Source organism: Rhincodon typus, chromosome 23 (genome assembly GCF_021869965.1).
Source record: "Rhincodon typus isolate 14 chromosome 23, sRhiTyp1.1, whole genome shotgun sequence".
NCBI classification, from domain to species: Eukaryota; Metazoa; Chordata; class Chondrichthyes; order Orectolobiformes; family Rhincodontidae; genus Rhincodon; species Rhincodon typus.
This window is the reverse complement of record NC_063354.1, coordinates 38,374,714-38,391,619: the sequence shown is the minus strand read 5'-3', so window position 1 is coordinate 38,391,619 and position 16,906 is coordinate 38,374,714. Positions and strand designations below refer to the sequence as shown.

The following is a 16,906-nucleotide window of genomic DNA, read 5'->3' as shown; positions in this document are numbered from 1 at the left end:
TCTGCTGATGGTCTTATGTGAACCGTGACATCTGGATCTTTCTCTTCTCACTCCATGTCCCCCCAGCTGAGGTATCCTGAACCCAGGCACCAGGGCAGGCAACACAGCCTTCAGGACTCTCAGTCCTGGTCCCTGAAAACGTGTCTACTCCACTGACTATACAGTCTCTGATTACAATTACATTTCTCTTTCCCCGCCTCTTGAATAGCATCCTGTGCCACAGTGCTGTTATCAGTTTGCACATCTTCCCTACAGCTCCCATTCTCATCCACACAGTGAGCAAGAATCTCAAACCTGTTAGGCACGCTCAAGAGCTGAGGCTCCTCCAGCACTGCCTCCAGCTATCTTGCCTGTAGTCACACCCTTCTGTCCCTGACTACTGACCAATTCGTGGTAGTTAATCGCAGGGGTGTGACGGTCCCAATGTATGTTTCTTTTTCTTTCAATTTGATACTATCCTTAACTTTCTTAGTTAACCATAGCTGGTTAATCTCCTTTGTAGAATCCTCCTTCCTCACTGCAATGTGTCTTTCCATTGAGCCATGACCTATTTCTTAAAGGTCCACCATTGTTCCTCATTGTGAAAGACCTTTCCCAGTCCACTGCAGCCAGCTCAACCCTCATTCCTTTGTAGTTACCCTTATTTAAGCTTAGTACAGTTGTTTCCCACTAAGTTCCTACCTTTGGAAGCTGACTTCTACCATATTATGGTCACTGTTTCCACGGGGATCTTTCTCTCTCTGACCTTATTTATTTACTAAACCGGCCTTGTTACACATCACCAGATCCAAAACAGTCTAAACCCTGATTGGAAACACAACAAATTGTTTTAGGAAACTGCCCAGAAAACACTCTATGAACTCTTCCTCATGGCTAACTCTACCAATCAGACTATCCCAAACTGCATGAGATTAATATACTGTCTTTGTTACATGTCTTTATTACCACCTGATTTGTTCTCTCTACCACTGTATAGCTACCTGTTTGAGGGCCTATAGATAACTCCTACCAGTGTCGTCTTTCCCTTTTTATTTCTTGACTCCACACACATGGATTTCAAAATTGTTCTGAGGAAGGGACACCAGACCCAAAATGTTAACTCTGGTTTTTCTTCACAGATGCTGCCAGACTTGCTGAGCTTTTCCAGCAACTTTTAGTTTTGTTGCATTTCTTGCTTTCATGCTTATTCCATTCCGTACTGACAAAGCTACCCCACTACCCTTTCCTGCCTTCCTATTCTTTTGAAATGCCGCAAAGCCTTGAATATTTAGTTCTCAGCTTTGATCTCCATGTAAATGTCTATAAGATCATACCCATTAACTGTTTATTCATTTATTTTGTTCCTAATAACACCCACATTTAAGTAAAGAGCCATTAATTTAGCACTTTTCTTTTTACATGTTTTTCCCCCTTTTGAATCTGTTTATTGTTTTTCTCTATATTCTTTGTGCTTTCCTCTCCCACTCTGGGTAGCATAATTCAAATAGCTACTGTGCAATGCTGCCATGTCCTCTTGCTTCGTAAGCCTACATTTTCCCCTCTGCCAAACAATTGCTTTAATTCATCTTGTTGTGGCCCAGTGTATTCAAAGACGCTTTGTTTCTATATTTGGCAGTACCAATATCACAGAGCAATGGCTGCAGTGTAACGTTTCATGACTTTAATGGAAGCAGCCATGAGTCACCTTCCTGTTTCTCCACTCTAAAGTGTAAAGTCTCGGTTGCTCAACTGAGGGTAAACACAGTGTGTGTGTTAATGAAACTCTTCACAGTGGCTGGTCTCAATGAGTCATGGTAGTTTTATGTTCACCTTCAGACCAATCGGGTGAGTCCTGGAGTTGGGTAAAGTTGGCAACACCCATATGAGTCTCGCTAAATTGAAAAGAAGTTTAAAAATGGGGGCAACAAATAGATAGCCATTTCGATACCATTGGCACCAGAATCTTCAGCCACTGAGGCTCCGTGCTGTATCATTTCTTTGTCAGTGTTCACTGTCTGCTTTCCCAAAATTCAACTCGAAAGCGACCTTGTCACCTTCAAGCAGCCTAGCATTCCATTCCTTTTGTCGGAAAAGACCACACTTGCATTTATAGGATAAATTTCATGATTCAGAATGTAGTAGCTGATGAAGTTCTTCTGAAGTATGTCCATTCTTGTAATGTAGGTCTGGCAATCAAATTGCACACAGCAAGGTCCAGTACACAGCAATAACAAGCAAGCATGTTTTACAGAGGTGGATCAACATGACCAATCTTATCCGGGACAGCATGGAGAGCTCTTCTCTTCCTCAAATAGTGGCATTGGATTTTTTTTATGCCCACCGGAACTTAATGTCTCACCTCAGTGGTGTCAATGCTGAAGGTTTTTGAGAATATTTGTAGCTCAGGTTGTGGATGAGGTTGTAGATTTGCTTGCCAAGCCAGTGTGTTTGGATGCAGACATTTTGTCACCCTGCTAGGTAACATTGTCAGTGCGCCTCCGGTGAAGCATTGGCGTTCTGTCCCACTTGTTATTTATGTGCCTCGTTTAGCTGGGGTGGTTGTCATCATTTCCGGTTCTGTTTCTCAGTGGTTTGTACGTCAGGTCCAGTTCAGTGTGTTTGTTGATGGAGTTCCGGTTGGAATGCCTCACCTCCAGGAATTCCCTGGCATGCCTCTGTTTGGCTTGAGCTATTATGGATGTGTTCTCCCCGTCAAATTCATGTCCTTCTTTGTCCACGTGTATTGAGACCAGTGAGAACTAGTTGTCTCTTGGTGGCTAGGTGTTCTTTGTGTATCCTTTATTGTCATTTTTCTTCCAGTTTGGCCTATGTAGTGTCTCCCACAGTCCTTGCATGGTATTTTGTATATTATGTTAGTTTTATTGGTTGTGAGTATGGGGTCCTTTACGTTCATCAGTAGCTGATGCAGGGTGATTGTTGGTTTGTGGGCTCCCCTGATACCTAGGGGTCTGAGTAATCATGTGGTCATTCCCGATATGTCTGTGATGTATGGTAGGATGACTAGTGTGTCTGGCCGTGTTGTGTTGTCTTGTTGTGGTCTGTCGCGGAGGTAACGGCAGATTGTCCTTTTTGGGATCCGTTCCTTTTAAAAACTCCGTATAAGTGCTCCTGTTCTGCTTTGCACAATTCCAGGTTGCTGTAGTGTGTTGTGGCTCATTTGTATAATGTCCTGATGCAGCTCTGTTTATGGGTGTTGGGGTGGTTGCTGGTGTAATTAAGTATCTGGTCCTTATGGGTGGTCTTGCTGTATGCACAGGTCTGGAGGTCCCCATAGTTGTTACATTCCACCATTACATCAAGGAAGGGTAGTCAGTTATTGTTCTCCTCTTCTTTTGTGAATTTTATTCTGGTGAGAATGTTGTTTATGTTGGTGGGCTTCTTCTATTCTTGTGCATTTAGATGACACCTTCGTGATTATCACATAGCGGACCCAGAGTTTGGGTTCGATATTGGGGAGCGCTGTCCATTCAAATCTTTGCATTACCACTTCTGCAATCAGTCCTGGTATTGGGGATTGCATTGGTGTTCTGTTGATTTGTTTGAATATACGGTCGTTGAGGGCGAAGTGGGTTGTGAGGCACAGATCCAGCAGTTTCAGGATGCTGTCCTTGTTGATGCTGTTGGTGTTGTGGGGTGTCTGCCTTCCTGATTCATCCAGCAGTGTGGCAGTTGTCTCTTTTTGGCTGGGTCGGTGTTTATGGATGTAAATAGTGCTGTTACGTCGATGTCATTACCTCCTCTTCTTCTATTCTGGTGTCCTTGATGATGTTGAGGAATTCTTGGGAGGAGTGGATGGAGTGTGTAGTGTTGTCTACTAAGTATTTGAATTTCTGTTGTAGTCCTTTGGCTAGTCTATATGTTGGTGTACCTGGTAGTGAGACAGTAGGTCTGAGGGGGACCCCTGGCTTGTTTATCTTAGGGAGCCCGTAGACTTGGGGTGTGATGGATCCCTCTGGCTTCATTTTTTGGTAGTCTGTCTTACTGATATCTCCTGAGTTGTGTAATTTCTTAAGGGTTGTTGTGATCTGGTTCTCTAATTGTCTGAGTGTCAATGCTGCATTCACATTGGACTGCAACTGGGATGATGTACTTGCAATTGTTTTCTGTAAACACAATCCTCTGACTCCAAGACAAGAGCACAGTCAACTTAACCATGCGGTTTATGAAATGTGGTGGAAAACAGGCTGTATACTGAAAGCATCATCTCACATGGCCTGGAATTACAAATTAAAATTAGTAGCTATTTGTAGTTTTGCAGACCGTAAGATTCTTCACCTTTGTAGATTATAGCCAACATAATTGTGACTAACCTATGTAAAAATCATAGTAATAATAATCTTTTGTTCTGAAGAAGGATCACTGGACCAGATGCTGCCAGACCCTGCTCTGTCTCTCCAGCAATTGTTCAAAATAATAGATAGAGTTGAGATTAAGTGCTATTGAATTGACCTACACAACTAGTTGGTGCAAATCAATACAACGTACATCACCATACAAGCATACTGAGGTTACCATTTCAGTAACTAAGCAATTTCTAAAGCCGTGTTCATTAAACTGTGTTCCATCACATTTATAACAGAACAGTTGGACCAGTGCTGATTAAACCTATGGCAAATAGACCAAACTAATGTTGGTTCAATCAGCTTCTAAAAATAGTACAAGCTGCAAGTGGGAACCAAGACTTTGAAAATGACTCCCATTGTGTTGTAGTGACCAATATTGTTATGCTTCAGTATTACAGATCACTTGAGGTCCACCTGTCTGCTGTCTAGAGGACTAGAAAGGAATCATGTTTACAACACAATGAAAAAGAAGTTCAAATGTAAAAATCCAAATTAAAGTCAGGAAAGACTGGAGTTACAGATTGAGAGTTACCTTTTAAGGAGAGAAGACATTTTATGTTTCATCAGCTTACAATGCGGTCACTTCTATTTTGACTAGTGTCCCTCCAATTAAAAAGGGGAAGCACAGAATATGTGGTGACTTTTGCAAGTATCAGTGTTTTGTCTGCATGTATGATTTGGCACTCAGTTCCCTTCTCCATGTAAATATTTGTCAGAACGCTGGGGAGAACTTCTCTTTGAAATGTAGCTGCGGGATTGTCCCATCATCCTGGGCCATGCTGTGGTGGCAGAATCTGCTGGTGTAGGTTTAAACAAAATACTTCAATTAGTGTAGCTCTCAATCTCCAGCTGTCTTAAAATGCTGAATAGAGTACAGTACTTTATGTTGTAATATTGGAATTAAGCAAATAGAACTGCTGTATTTAAAATAAGGCATCCACCCATTGTTTGATGTCCTTAGATTTTGAGGGCCTTGTCACAACCCCGCTCGTATAATGAAAAGTCTAACAGAGAATTTTACATGAATTAGTCACAAAGAATTGCAAATTAACAAGAACATATGTGCAAAATCTTATAGGGTGCTGAGCGATGTTAGCTGTGGTGAAATTCGAAGCAGAATCAGATGAGATGTGCAGCAAGAGTCATCTTGATGTTTGAAGTACCTCTCATTATCTTTTTGACTTTTGATAGTGGTGCTATGAGACTCTTGCTAAGAAGCTCTGCATTGCCAATTTAGAAGTGTTATTGCTTGTTAAATGCCTTGTTATTGGTACAACTCAACTCATTACTATTTAGCCTCCTATCTTACCAAACCCTCCAAACCAGCTAGATGGTGAGAAACCTTGAGATGGAAGTCAGCATGGGGACTTGGCAGATTCCAATTGCTGCTTGCTCCTAATAACCTGGACGAGTAGACACCAATATCACAGGGCACACTCTGTTGGCACCAGACTCATGAACTCATCCATTACAGAAGATGAAAATAGTTAACACAGTTGTTACTGTTGGTGCTGGTGGGCAGGTGCTCCAAGTGACTGAGTAGGCAGTGCAGAGGGCATGCAGGGTTAGTGGTGTGGGGCTTCGGGTGGGTGACGGCGAGCAAGAGAAGATTGAAGATGGGAATGGTTAGTTACTCCTTTGCCAGCAGTCCCATTAGGGAAGTGAAGCAGAAATCCTTGGCTGTAAGCTACATGCACTGTCTTCAGATTTGCTCATTGGCAACATGTGATGACTGTAGGCTGTATGTTTCAGTTCCAAACAGCATGTGCTCTGAGACATTGGTGCTTGGTGCCCAACATGGAAGTACTTTGGAGCAAGTGGTGAGCTGAGGTTGCCAGGTACCTGCCTTCCATGTGACAACTTCTTAGTGTCTAGTTTCCTCGAGGGTGGTGGGATAGGAAGCTTCTTAATAAGGAGAGATGAGCTGTTACTAAGGTCATTAACAAGCAATAATCCCCTTTTAATGGACAACTTGCCACTCCCTTGTGAGAATCTCATTTTGACAGCCAGAACTCTGTTGTTCCTGACTACAGACCTTTTGTGTGATTCTGCGACATTTCTTGCCATAGCCTAGGTTGTTTAGGATGCTGTGGGATTCCATCCAAAGTCCTCGGAGAATTGAGCTGAGCCTTCTTCCCAGCTTACTTCAGTAATTGTCCACCTGCCCTGTGGCTCCCTGCTATCTCCTTCTGGGATCGGTTGGATGGATTCTATCTGGCACTTGGTTCCACCTCCTGAGCAGTAGTTGCATGTGATTTGGTATTTCCAACTTCAGTGGATTTACTAAGGTGGAAAATCCCCTAGATTCAAGCTGACCACATCAGTGGTGGAAATCTGACCCTTCGTATTTGCAGTTAACCACCTTCCCACTGAATGAAAATGTCCTTTAACTGACTCAATCACTGACTGAGGAACCATGTATTCAGGGATTACTCTTTCCTTTCTAGGAAAGAAAGGTAATTTCAAGTTAATAGTTTGATTTGAAGGCAGGATAAATTGCTCACTGAGGTGATTAAACATCAGAACAACGTTATGGCTGTCATGGGGATGCTTAGTTACTCCTTCACCCACAATCCCATTAGGGAAGTGAAGCGGAAATCCTTGACTGTAAGCAAAATACACTGTATTTGGGTATGATCATCAGTCAGCACTGTGTGATGACTGTCTGGGCTAACCTTTGCACCAGGAAGTGGTAAGAGAAGGGTCACCTACGAGAGTCAGATTTGACCCTTAACCATTTTAATTCAGTCATACTGTGCAAAAGAATTCAGGTAATTGCACGATGGGGCAATTCTACCCTGAGTAGCAGCGAGTCCAATTTGGAAAGCCGGGTGAGTACTGTCACACCTCTATCTGAACCCATCTCCTTGGCTGTGTGATAGTTCCAATGGATTTGATCAGCCTTTGACATTTCAGGTTACTGGCCATTCGTTGTGTATATTTCTTGGCTGTTGTTTTTGCTGGATAGTCAACTGCAAGGAACATGACCGGATAGCCCAGTTTGATTCTCCCCTATTGCTCACACATATGCTTCAGGCGATGCAGCTGCTTTTCACCCTCCCCAAACCTCAATGCACTGCATTCAATTTTAATAGTGCCCTAATACTACTGCAGCTTAGATGAGTTAAAGTAGCACAGACCTGGGATTAGGCTGGTCTTAATGGCTCAGTGCTTTGCTGGGTAACCTTTCAGAATCTTTGAAAGGGACATGAGCAGAGATCTGCTCCTGAGTGTCAGTGCCTCATGATAGGACAGTGCAGGGACAAAGCTTCTGCTCCAGCATGAGAGTCAGAAAGACTACCTGCTGAGTTAGGAGATGAATCAACAAATTCTGTGTCACAGATGCCAGTCTTCAGCCAATTCGCACCATGTGATATCAAGAAATAGTTGGAGGTACTGCCAAAGCTACAGACAACATTTGGGAAATAGTACTGCAAACTTGTGCTCCAGAACTCGCAACCCTAGCCAAGCTGTTTCAGTACAGATATCATACTGACATCTATCCGATATTGTGAAGAATTGCCCAACTACATCCTTTCCAAAAAAGCAGGAAAAATCCCTCCCAACCAATTAACACCTCATCAGTTCACTCTCGATCATCAGTAAAGTGATGGAAGGTGTTAGTAACAGTGCTATCACGCAACACCTGCTCAGCAATAACCTGCTCAGTGACGCCCAGTTTGGGTTCTGTCAGGGCCACTCAGCTCCTGACCTCATTTACAGCCTTGGTTCAAACATGGACAAAAGAGCTGAATTCTAGAGGTGAGGTGAAAGTGACAGCCCTTGACATCAAGGCTGCATTCAACCGAGTGTGGCATCAAGGAGCCCTGGCAAAACTGGAATCATTGGGTATCGGGGGCAAACTCTCTGCTGGTTTGAGTCATACCTAGCACATAGGAAGGTGGTCATGGTTGTTGAAGGTCAGCCATCTCTCCTGCAGGACATCTCTGCAGGAGTTTGTCAGGATAGTGTCTTAAGCCCAACTATATTCAGCTGCTTCATCAATGACCTTCCCTCCATCATAAGGCCAGAGGTGGGGATGTTAGCTGATGATTATGCAGTGTTCAGGACCACTTGCAACTCCTTAGATACTGAAACAGTCCTGGTTCAAATGAAACAAGATCTGGACAATATCCAGGATTGGGCTGACAAGTGGAAAGTAATATTTATGCCACTCAAATGCCTGGCAACAATCTTACCACTGCGCCTTCACATTCGATAGTGTTATTAGCACTGAATTCCCCCACTATCAACATCCTGGGGTTACCGTTGACCAGAAATTCAACTGGACTCTCCATGTAAATAGTGTGTCTACATGAGCAGATCAGAGGCTAGGAATACTGCAGCGAGTAACTCATCTCTTGCCTGCCAAAGTTTTTCCACCATCTTCAGAGCCCAAGTCAGGAGTGTAATGGAATACTGTCTATTTGCCTGGATGGGTGCAGCTCCAACAACATTCAAGAAGCTTGACACCATTCAGAACGAAGCAGCGCACTTGACTGACATCACAGCTACAAACATTCACTCCTTCCATCACCAACACTCAACAGCAGTGTGTACTGTCTACAAGACACACTGCAGTAATTCACCAAAGATCCTTAGACAGCACCTTCTCAAACACGTGACCACTTTCATATAGAAAATTAAGAGCAGCAGATACATGGGAACACCAGCCGCAGGTTTCCTTCAAAGCCACTCACCGTTCTGACTTGGAAATATATTGCTGTTCCTTCAGTATTGCAGGATTAAAATCCTGGAATTCCCTCCCCAAGAGAATTGTGAATCTGTTCACAGCATATAGACTGCAGTGATTCAAGAAGGCAGGTCACAACAATAGGAATGGGCAGTAAATGCTGGCCAGCCAGCGATCATCACATCCCATAAGTGAATAAAAGAATGTAGACAGTCTGCATGCCTTCAAACTGTGGGCAGTTTTCCATTACATTCCTGCCTTGGGCGCTGAAGATGGTGGACAAACTTTGGTAGTCAAGAGGTGAGTTACTTGCCACAGTTGAGAAACTCAACAGGTCTGGCAGAATCTGTGGAGAGAGAAACAAGAGTTAACGTTTTGAGTCTCTTCAGGACTGGCTTTGCAGCAGGCTGGAGTGACACTGTTGTAATGAGCTGGAGTGTCTGATTGTCTGAATGTGGCATTGGTGGGGAAGCAGTAGGTTGCTCTAACATTCGAGAGAATTTTTTTTTTAATCAGACAACTCTTTTATTTTTATGAAAAGAAAGTGCCTTACATCCCCTGACAGAGGGCAAGCAAAGGATGTTCGTCCAAGGCTGGTCATTTCCACAATTTGACCAGTGAAATTGCTTGAGGCCCCTGAGTGTTCATCAGAATATTGCAATGAATGCTCGCAAAGTTATTGGTAGATCTACGCTTGAGTTTCATGTTTTAGAACTTTAGTTCAACAAGGTTGCTTTTTTTTCCCATTAACTTTATTTACTTTATATGATTAATGGAAGTAATAATGTTTCCAATTGAAGCTCATTATAAAATTCCTATTTGACAAAAGACATGATTGAAATAGCTTCTGTTTGGTCTGGCAAGCACATATCCAAAACCCTTGCTAGACTACTGCCTACGCTACTCGTATCTGATGCTCAAATTATAGTTTAACTGCTTCTATGGATTTCTTAACTTGTACCACGAGTGGAAATGTACTTTTGTACTACTGTTAAACAGAGTTGACTGTGTACAGTGACAGGAGGAGACAGAAGGGAAAAAGGTAGGGAATTAGTAACTTCTCATAATGGCATAAAGATGTCTTAGATGGGTTACATTTTGTTTCAAATTGGCATTTATCAGTGTATTTAGTTATCTTCAGAAGGTAGAAATTTGCACCAGTCTGTTTAATCATTTACTGCGCGATTTGAGAGTGTGAAAAAACTCCGCAAGAAAGCTGGTTTCCAAGACATTTCTCTGCTTTGCTGAATAGCTGCCGTCTGCTCTCTGCTCTCTGCTCACTAATCTCATTTCTCTTCCCAGCTTTTCCTCCAGAGATTTCTGCCAGCTGTTGCCACTGCCCTTTGACCTAGACTTTTGGTTATTCTCCCAGCTTCCATTGTCTGTGGGAGTCACCCCACACTTGGTCCATCTTTAAATCCCCTGTCAGTTTGCTAATAACTCACTCAAAGATATAGAAAACATTCCCAATCGATTATTCTGATACCATTTATTTCAAACCGTTTAGAGGCAGCATTGAAATGATGTTGACTTGGAACTTGAGGCTACTGTGTAACGAGAGCTTATGAAAAAGGCTGATCTACTCTGTCTGGACACTGTACCATTCCAGCTGTTCCCGTTGCTAAGCGCCAATGTGAATAACCTGCAGAAAATGGAGTTCCACTGTGTCAGCTTTGGAGAGAGGGAACTAAAGAAACAAGGCTGATCTTATGTGAAAGGGTTAATTCAGAATGGAGAGGGGTCACGAAAAGGTCATTGGTAATTACAAAACCTTTGAATACGTAGGAATCAGAATGCTTTAATTTTAAATAAACTAGGGTCTCCAAATAGAGCAAAAGTTTAACTTCGTTTCAAATGGTTTGAAAGTAGTTTTAGGAAGAGAATTCAGTTGTTTGGAATAATCTGCCAACTGGAGCACAGAAAGTAGAAAATGATGCGACACTCAGTAGGAGTTTGCATTCTATTGTAGGAGAGTTAGAGTACTTGAAATGGTGAGCTCTGATGAGTCAAATGGGTCTTTTAACATCTCTGATTTACATTCCTCCAATTGCTATAATAATTTAAAATTAAATGAAGCAGAGGAATATTACACGGTTTACAAATTAGGATTTTCCCGTTTAAGATGGAGATGAGGAGGAATTTCTTCTCTTGGAGGGTCGTTGCCTTTGGTCTCTTGCCTACAGAAGTTTGTGGAAACCGACACGTTGAATATATTCAAGTTTGGGTTAACAGATCCTCGGCCATCAACTCCCTAATTGGCTATGAACAACCAGTATGAAAGTGGAAGGAATGAGGAAGGATTTAAATAATGACAATGGAATGGCCTACCTCTGCTCCTTATTTTTTTTGGCAAATGATCTTGTGTTCATCCATATAAACAAAATATATTGCCCTGACCTAGAATGTCTGTGAGATCTCAGTTGACTATTGCAAGGTGAAGTCTGTGTAATGTAGATGATGTTAAGAAAGAAAGTTTGTAACCTTCGAACTGTAAAGAGCTGATTCACTGATCATGTGTAAAAAGGCCAGTATGCAGGGAGTACTTGTCAGAAACAACATTCACTTCAGATTTCCAGGGGAACCTTTGGTACCACACTCAGTCATTTCACCTTACATCTGAATTTCAGCTGTGGCGTCTATGATTAAATTAAGGCTGTAATGAGGTTTGGAACTGAAATATACTGATGAAATCTAAAGGAGTAGATTATGGGTGAGTCATGTGCCTTGGTAAAATTGTTGAGAATTCCTTCCATCACTTTGCTGATAATTGGGGATAACAGCTAACTCAGTGGGTTGGATTTTCCTTTACTTTCTGTAGGCACAAACGTTTTTTCCTTCAACCAAACAGTTTATAGAGATAAAGCTATCGCTAATTCTAATAAGTCTCGAGTGATTCCTTGTTCGGATGGTGTCTATGTGAGGCACAGTCTCCAGTTCCTGGTTTGTTGACCATTAAAGTGAACGAAACTGGAGACAGCAAGCCTGTGATTTCACAAGTATCACAAGTTGTGGTTCACTTTGTTTAAGCCTTGATGTAACTTTTTTTGTTGAGAAGTGCAGACATGCATTATTAGTTTGAAGGAGGTTGCTGTGTTATCTCTGTAACATTGTCCGTATCTGTTTCTGGGACTAAATGAGTTAAGTGTGGTGTTATAAAGTGGGTAGTGATGCCATTCTTGATTATTGTAATTTATGTCAAGCTAAGTGTCGGCTGACAGCACCCAGCTGTGCCCAGCACATTCTTGAGTTTCGGTCCGACAAGCTGACCCGAGTGTTTTAAGTGCAAAGATCAAATCAGTCATGGTTTTGACTGCTTTAGTCAGCAGTGTTAGTCATCACTATGTCGAGAACAGTTGACCAAATATCTTGCCCGTATGTTTAATTGTTCAAGTTTATACTTCAGCAGAACAGATTTAAGTTGCTCATTGAAGTTTTATAGAAGAAACAACATCGTTCTTCGTCCTCAATCACAGAATTCTAACAGGCCATTTGGCCCGTTATGTCTGCATTGACTCTCTGAATGAGCAGTTCACTTGGTACCATTATCCAGCTGCTCCCCATAACCCTTTACCTTCTTCCTTTTTAGATAAAGTTGGATTCACATTTTGAATGCTTTCATTGAACCTGCCTCAGGCAGAGAGTGCAGTCCACACACTAACCACTTGCAGTAAGAAAAATGTTGTCCCAGTCTGGCTTTTGCTTCTTTTACCAATTACTTTAAATCTCCACACACTCATTCTTGATCATTTTAGAAGTGGGAGGTTTCTCCTTATCTAAACTGTTCAGACCAATCATGATTCTGGATACCTCTATCAAACCTCTTGTCTGCTGTTTTGCTTTTGAAGGCAAACACTGCTTTGTCCAATCTATCTTCATACTGAAGCTCCTCGCCCCTGGAACTATTGGCATGGATCTGCAGTCTCTCCAATGTCTTTACATCCTTCTAAACTGCGGCACCTAGAACCAGAAAAAGCATGCTGAGGCTGAGCTAGTGTCCGATAACAAGCTCAGTTTAACTTCCTTACTCGTGTACTTTATGCCCCTATTAATGAAGCCAGGAATACTGAATGCTTTTTAACCATGCTCTCAACTTGCCCTGCCACCTTCAGTTTGTCCATGTCCCTCTGCTCCTTCATCCCCTTTAGAATGGCCCCTTATTTTATGCTGATTCACCTTGTTCCTTCTATTTGAGATGACTCACTTCACATTTCACATTTCTCTGCGTTGAACTTCATCTGCTACCTGCCTGCCCATTCTACCATTGCTTAAGACGAAGATCACCCATAACTGAAAGTTAGGTTAAGTGAATGCAATATGTGAAGGGAGTTTTAAAAAAAAATCTTTCCCAACTGCATTTCTTTTTTTGGCACCTGGTCTTGATCTGCTGATAGATCAGGAAATTGCCGAAAATGCATTTGCAATCTCGGTGTTTGCTGGTAATATGAGATTCCATGTGATGAGCACAAATGTAGAAAATAATCATTAAATTTAACCTTTGAACTTTTTTTTAACTGTAGGATTAATTAGTAACAATCCATCCCAACTTTGAGTGATCTTGTTAAGCTTTGGTTCGAGTTGTATAGCAAGATTTATTTGTTTCAGTTGTTGTGTCACATCATTTGGAGCAGACTCATGTTCATGCAAATGTGTTGTTGGACTTCACTCAAACAATACTAAATATTGTTATTCAATGGGCACGGTCTCGTCATACTGTGGGATTATTGTTATACAGTTACAAAGCATTTCTTAAAGATAGAAACTTTCCTGAATACTGAGTAATGAGACAGACAGACACGCACACGCCATCCCAGATATATAACACGCGCACACACGCACACTCATACCCACATACATGCGTGCGCACACATGCACATAGACATCTGAAAGATCCAGCTTTGATCTGTTGGAAGAGTTAACTGTCCAAATAGATGTTTTGTGATCAAATGCTCTACAGTCATTGGGTAAGAACAAAATTCATCTGTTCTTGCACCATGCATTTTCCCCCCACCTCTTGTTCCAGTACCTCATGAAAAATTTGTTTGCAAAGAATTTGAACACCGACATGAATGGTTAGCCAGATGGATGTTACCATTTGAGGAACTGAACCAAAGCGTGAATCAAGAAAAGTGCAGAAATGTACAAGGGAAAAGAACCATATGTTGTTACAAGCTGGTTATTTTCTAACCATGCTTTGAATGAGCCCTCCATGATTGGCTGGCTGGTACAGTGAGTGTGCAAGCTGACCTCTTTTCCCTGAAATTAAAATCAAATGGACCACAGATTAAACATTCAGCCCTTTCAGCTTATCCTGCCATTCAGTATGAACATGGCTTATTTTTCTATCACAATGCCATATTCTCCTTTTCTCCCTTGATGCCTTTAAAATCTAAAATTTAATCATTCTCTTGAATATAATCAATGACTTAGCCTCCACAGCCTTCTGTGGTAAAGCATTCCACAGGTTCACTGCCATTTGAGTGAAGAAAATCAAACTCTTTGGGTCTGGTGGTTGTTGAAGCCCTATTTTGGATGAGTTTGACAATGTCTCAGCTGGATTGATATTGACCATCTGCCTACAGAACAAAATTGCCCATGATTCCACGCAACCTGGCACCGGGATGGTAATTTTACAAAGAGGCCTCAAGAAAGGCTAGTGTGGGAAGAGAAAAGGTTTTCGTGTGTAGTACAGGATGTTATTTTGATCTAATGGCTAAGCTACATTGTTGACATAGTGTCAGGAGCGTTTCTGTGTATTCAGCTCTCATACACTGAACCTGGGAGTGCTTGACTCTGACAAATTCGGAAAATCCGGCCCAGTCTGCAGAACTGCCATTTCCCTCCTCATTGAGAGGAAAAAGTTCGATGAGGTTATCAATTGTGAATTTCTGATAGCGCCCTGTGAATATTTTTCAGAGTTGGTCTGCGCAATGATCAGAAACTGGAAATAAAATTGATCTCCAAATGTGTTCCCTCAACAGTTTGAGTACAACTTTGAGCAGGAGAAGCATCTGCGGGCAGAGCTGGAGAGGGGAAGGCGAAAGCTTGAAGTAGACCTCAAGATGACCATTGATAGCCTGAACGAAATGGAGAAATTGAAGGTTGACCTGGAAGAAGTCATCAAGAAGTGAGTATTTTCTTAAACTAAATGACAAATTAAAATAGCTCTTGAATCAATATTTGTGTGATGTTAGTTTGATTGCAATCAAGCAAAATCTAACCCTAAGTCTAATGAGCTGGGTCAAATTGTGCTTTGCTGTTATATTATGTTCCATTTTGCCATCGTCCAGACCAATTGTAGAACTCAATCCTGTGAAGCACCCTGCCTCTTTTTTGTTTGTTGTTCCTCATTCCTGTTCTCCTTAGGGTTTTAAACCCCAAACTAAATACAACCGTTGATCATTCCTTTCCCCTTCTTTCAACTGTGGTGAAGTGCCACGCTTAAGAGTTGGTCTGTGTCCTAGGTTTCTCAGTTCAAAAAGACGAGGGAATGGACAGTAGTCTTGCCAAAATCGGGGTGAGTTGCTGCATTCTGTTGACTCTGCACATGGCAACACCAGGACACTGGTTGTGAAAGTGGATGAATCAGCTGCCATTTGAAGTATACATTTATGAGAGTGTTCCAGTCTTTTAACATATGTATGGCTGTTTGTGGATAGGTAATAACCAAATAATACAGTAAAAATGATTAAAGAAAATGCATGAGACCCTACTCAAAAGTTGTCTGGTAAATGGTTAGGTTTGCATTTATGCTTTTTTCTTCTCGAATCCTACCTCAATTCGAGAAGTTTGTCCTATTTGAGAAATACCTCACTTGTGTTTAGTACAAATGAAGCCCCAAGGCTTGCTTTTCATTTCAGTCCCTTGGGGGCTTTTCTTGGCCATGAAAGTGCAGAGCCTCTCTAGTTGTGACTTTTCGTTTTAAGGCTGAATAATTGCATGTCACGCTGACTGTAGGCACTACCTCCTGGGTGGTCTGCTGTTGGAGTTTGACAGTAATGCATCTTGCTTCTGAAGAAAGGCGACTCAAGATGTGAGCGTGAATGCAAACTTCTGAGTCTTTGAGTATATTCAATCCTATAGAGAACCCATCTGCTGGTGTTGTACTGTTAAACATGTGAACAGTCAGCAAGAAACTTAAACTTTTGAATGCAATAGCTCAACACCTCAATATGTTACTATTTTCTGTCAATATATCTCTGATATAGTCAGAAAATCATGCAAGAGGAACGCTTACAGGAGAATGAAACAACAGCACTTAGTAGTGATACTAAAGTTTAATTTAGCATAGATCAGCATGTTGCTAAGGACCATAAGAAATAGAAACAGGAGTAGGCCTTTTGGCCCTTCAAGATTGCTCTACAATTCAATAGGATGGTGGCTGATCCAACATTTTTCACGTCCACTTTCCTGCCCCTTCTACATAACACTTGACTCTGATATTGACCAACAATCTATTGATCAAGAATCTATTGATCTCCGATTTAAATTATGCACAAGTTCTCTGCCCTCCACAGCTCTCTGTGGCAAGGAGTTCAAAAGACTCTCAATCCTCTGAGAGAAGAAATCCTCATCTCATTCTTAAATTCGGGGCTCTTTATTCTGAGACTATGCCCTCTGTACCTCGGCACTCCCATGAGGGGAAACTTGTTCTCAGCATGTACACTGTTAAGTCCCTGAGGAATTCTGTATGTTTCAATGAGATCGCCTCTCATTCTTCTAAACTCCAGTGAGTAGAGTCCCAACCTGTTTAGACTTTGCTCAAAAGAACATCACTCCAAACTAGGGACCATCCTAATGAACCATCTCTGAACTGCGTCCAATGAAATGAAATCGTCCCTTAAATAAGTAGACCAAAACAGCGCTCAGTAAT

At 41.8% G+C, this 16,906-nt stretch overlaps 1 protein-coding gene across 9 annotated transcripts in view; it reads left to right on the top strand.

Annotated features, from left to right (window-relative positions):
* LOC109912679 (myosin-16) overlaps nucleotides 1–16,906 on the top strand; it is a 269,712-nt gene that overhangs the window by 148,248 nt on the left and 104,558 nt on the right. For all 9 annotated transcript variants that reach the window (XM_048610911.1, XM_048610913.1, XM_048610909.1 and 6 more), the window contains one exon: nucleotides 15,015–15,160. In XM_048610911.1, coding sequence (XP_048466868.1) covers nucleotides 15,015–15,160 — 146 coding nt within the window. The remainder of the gene's footprint in view (nucleotides 1–15,014; nucleotides 15,161–16,906) is intronic.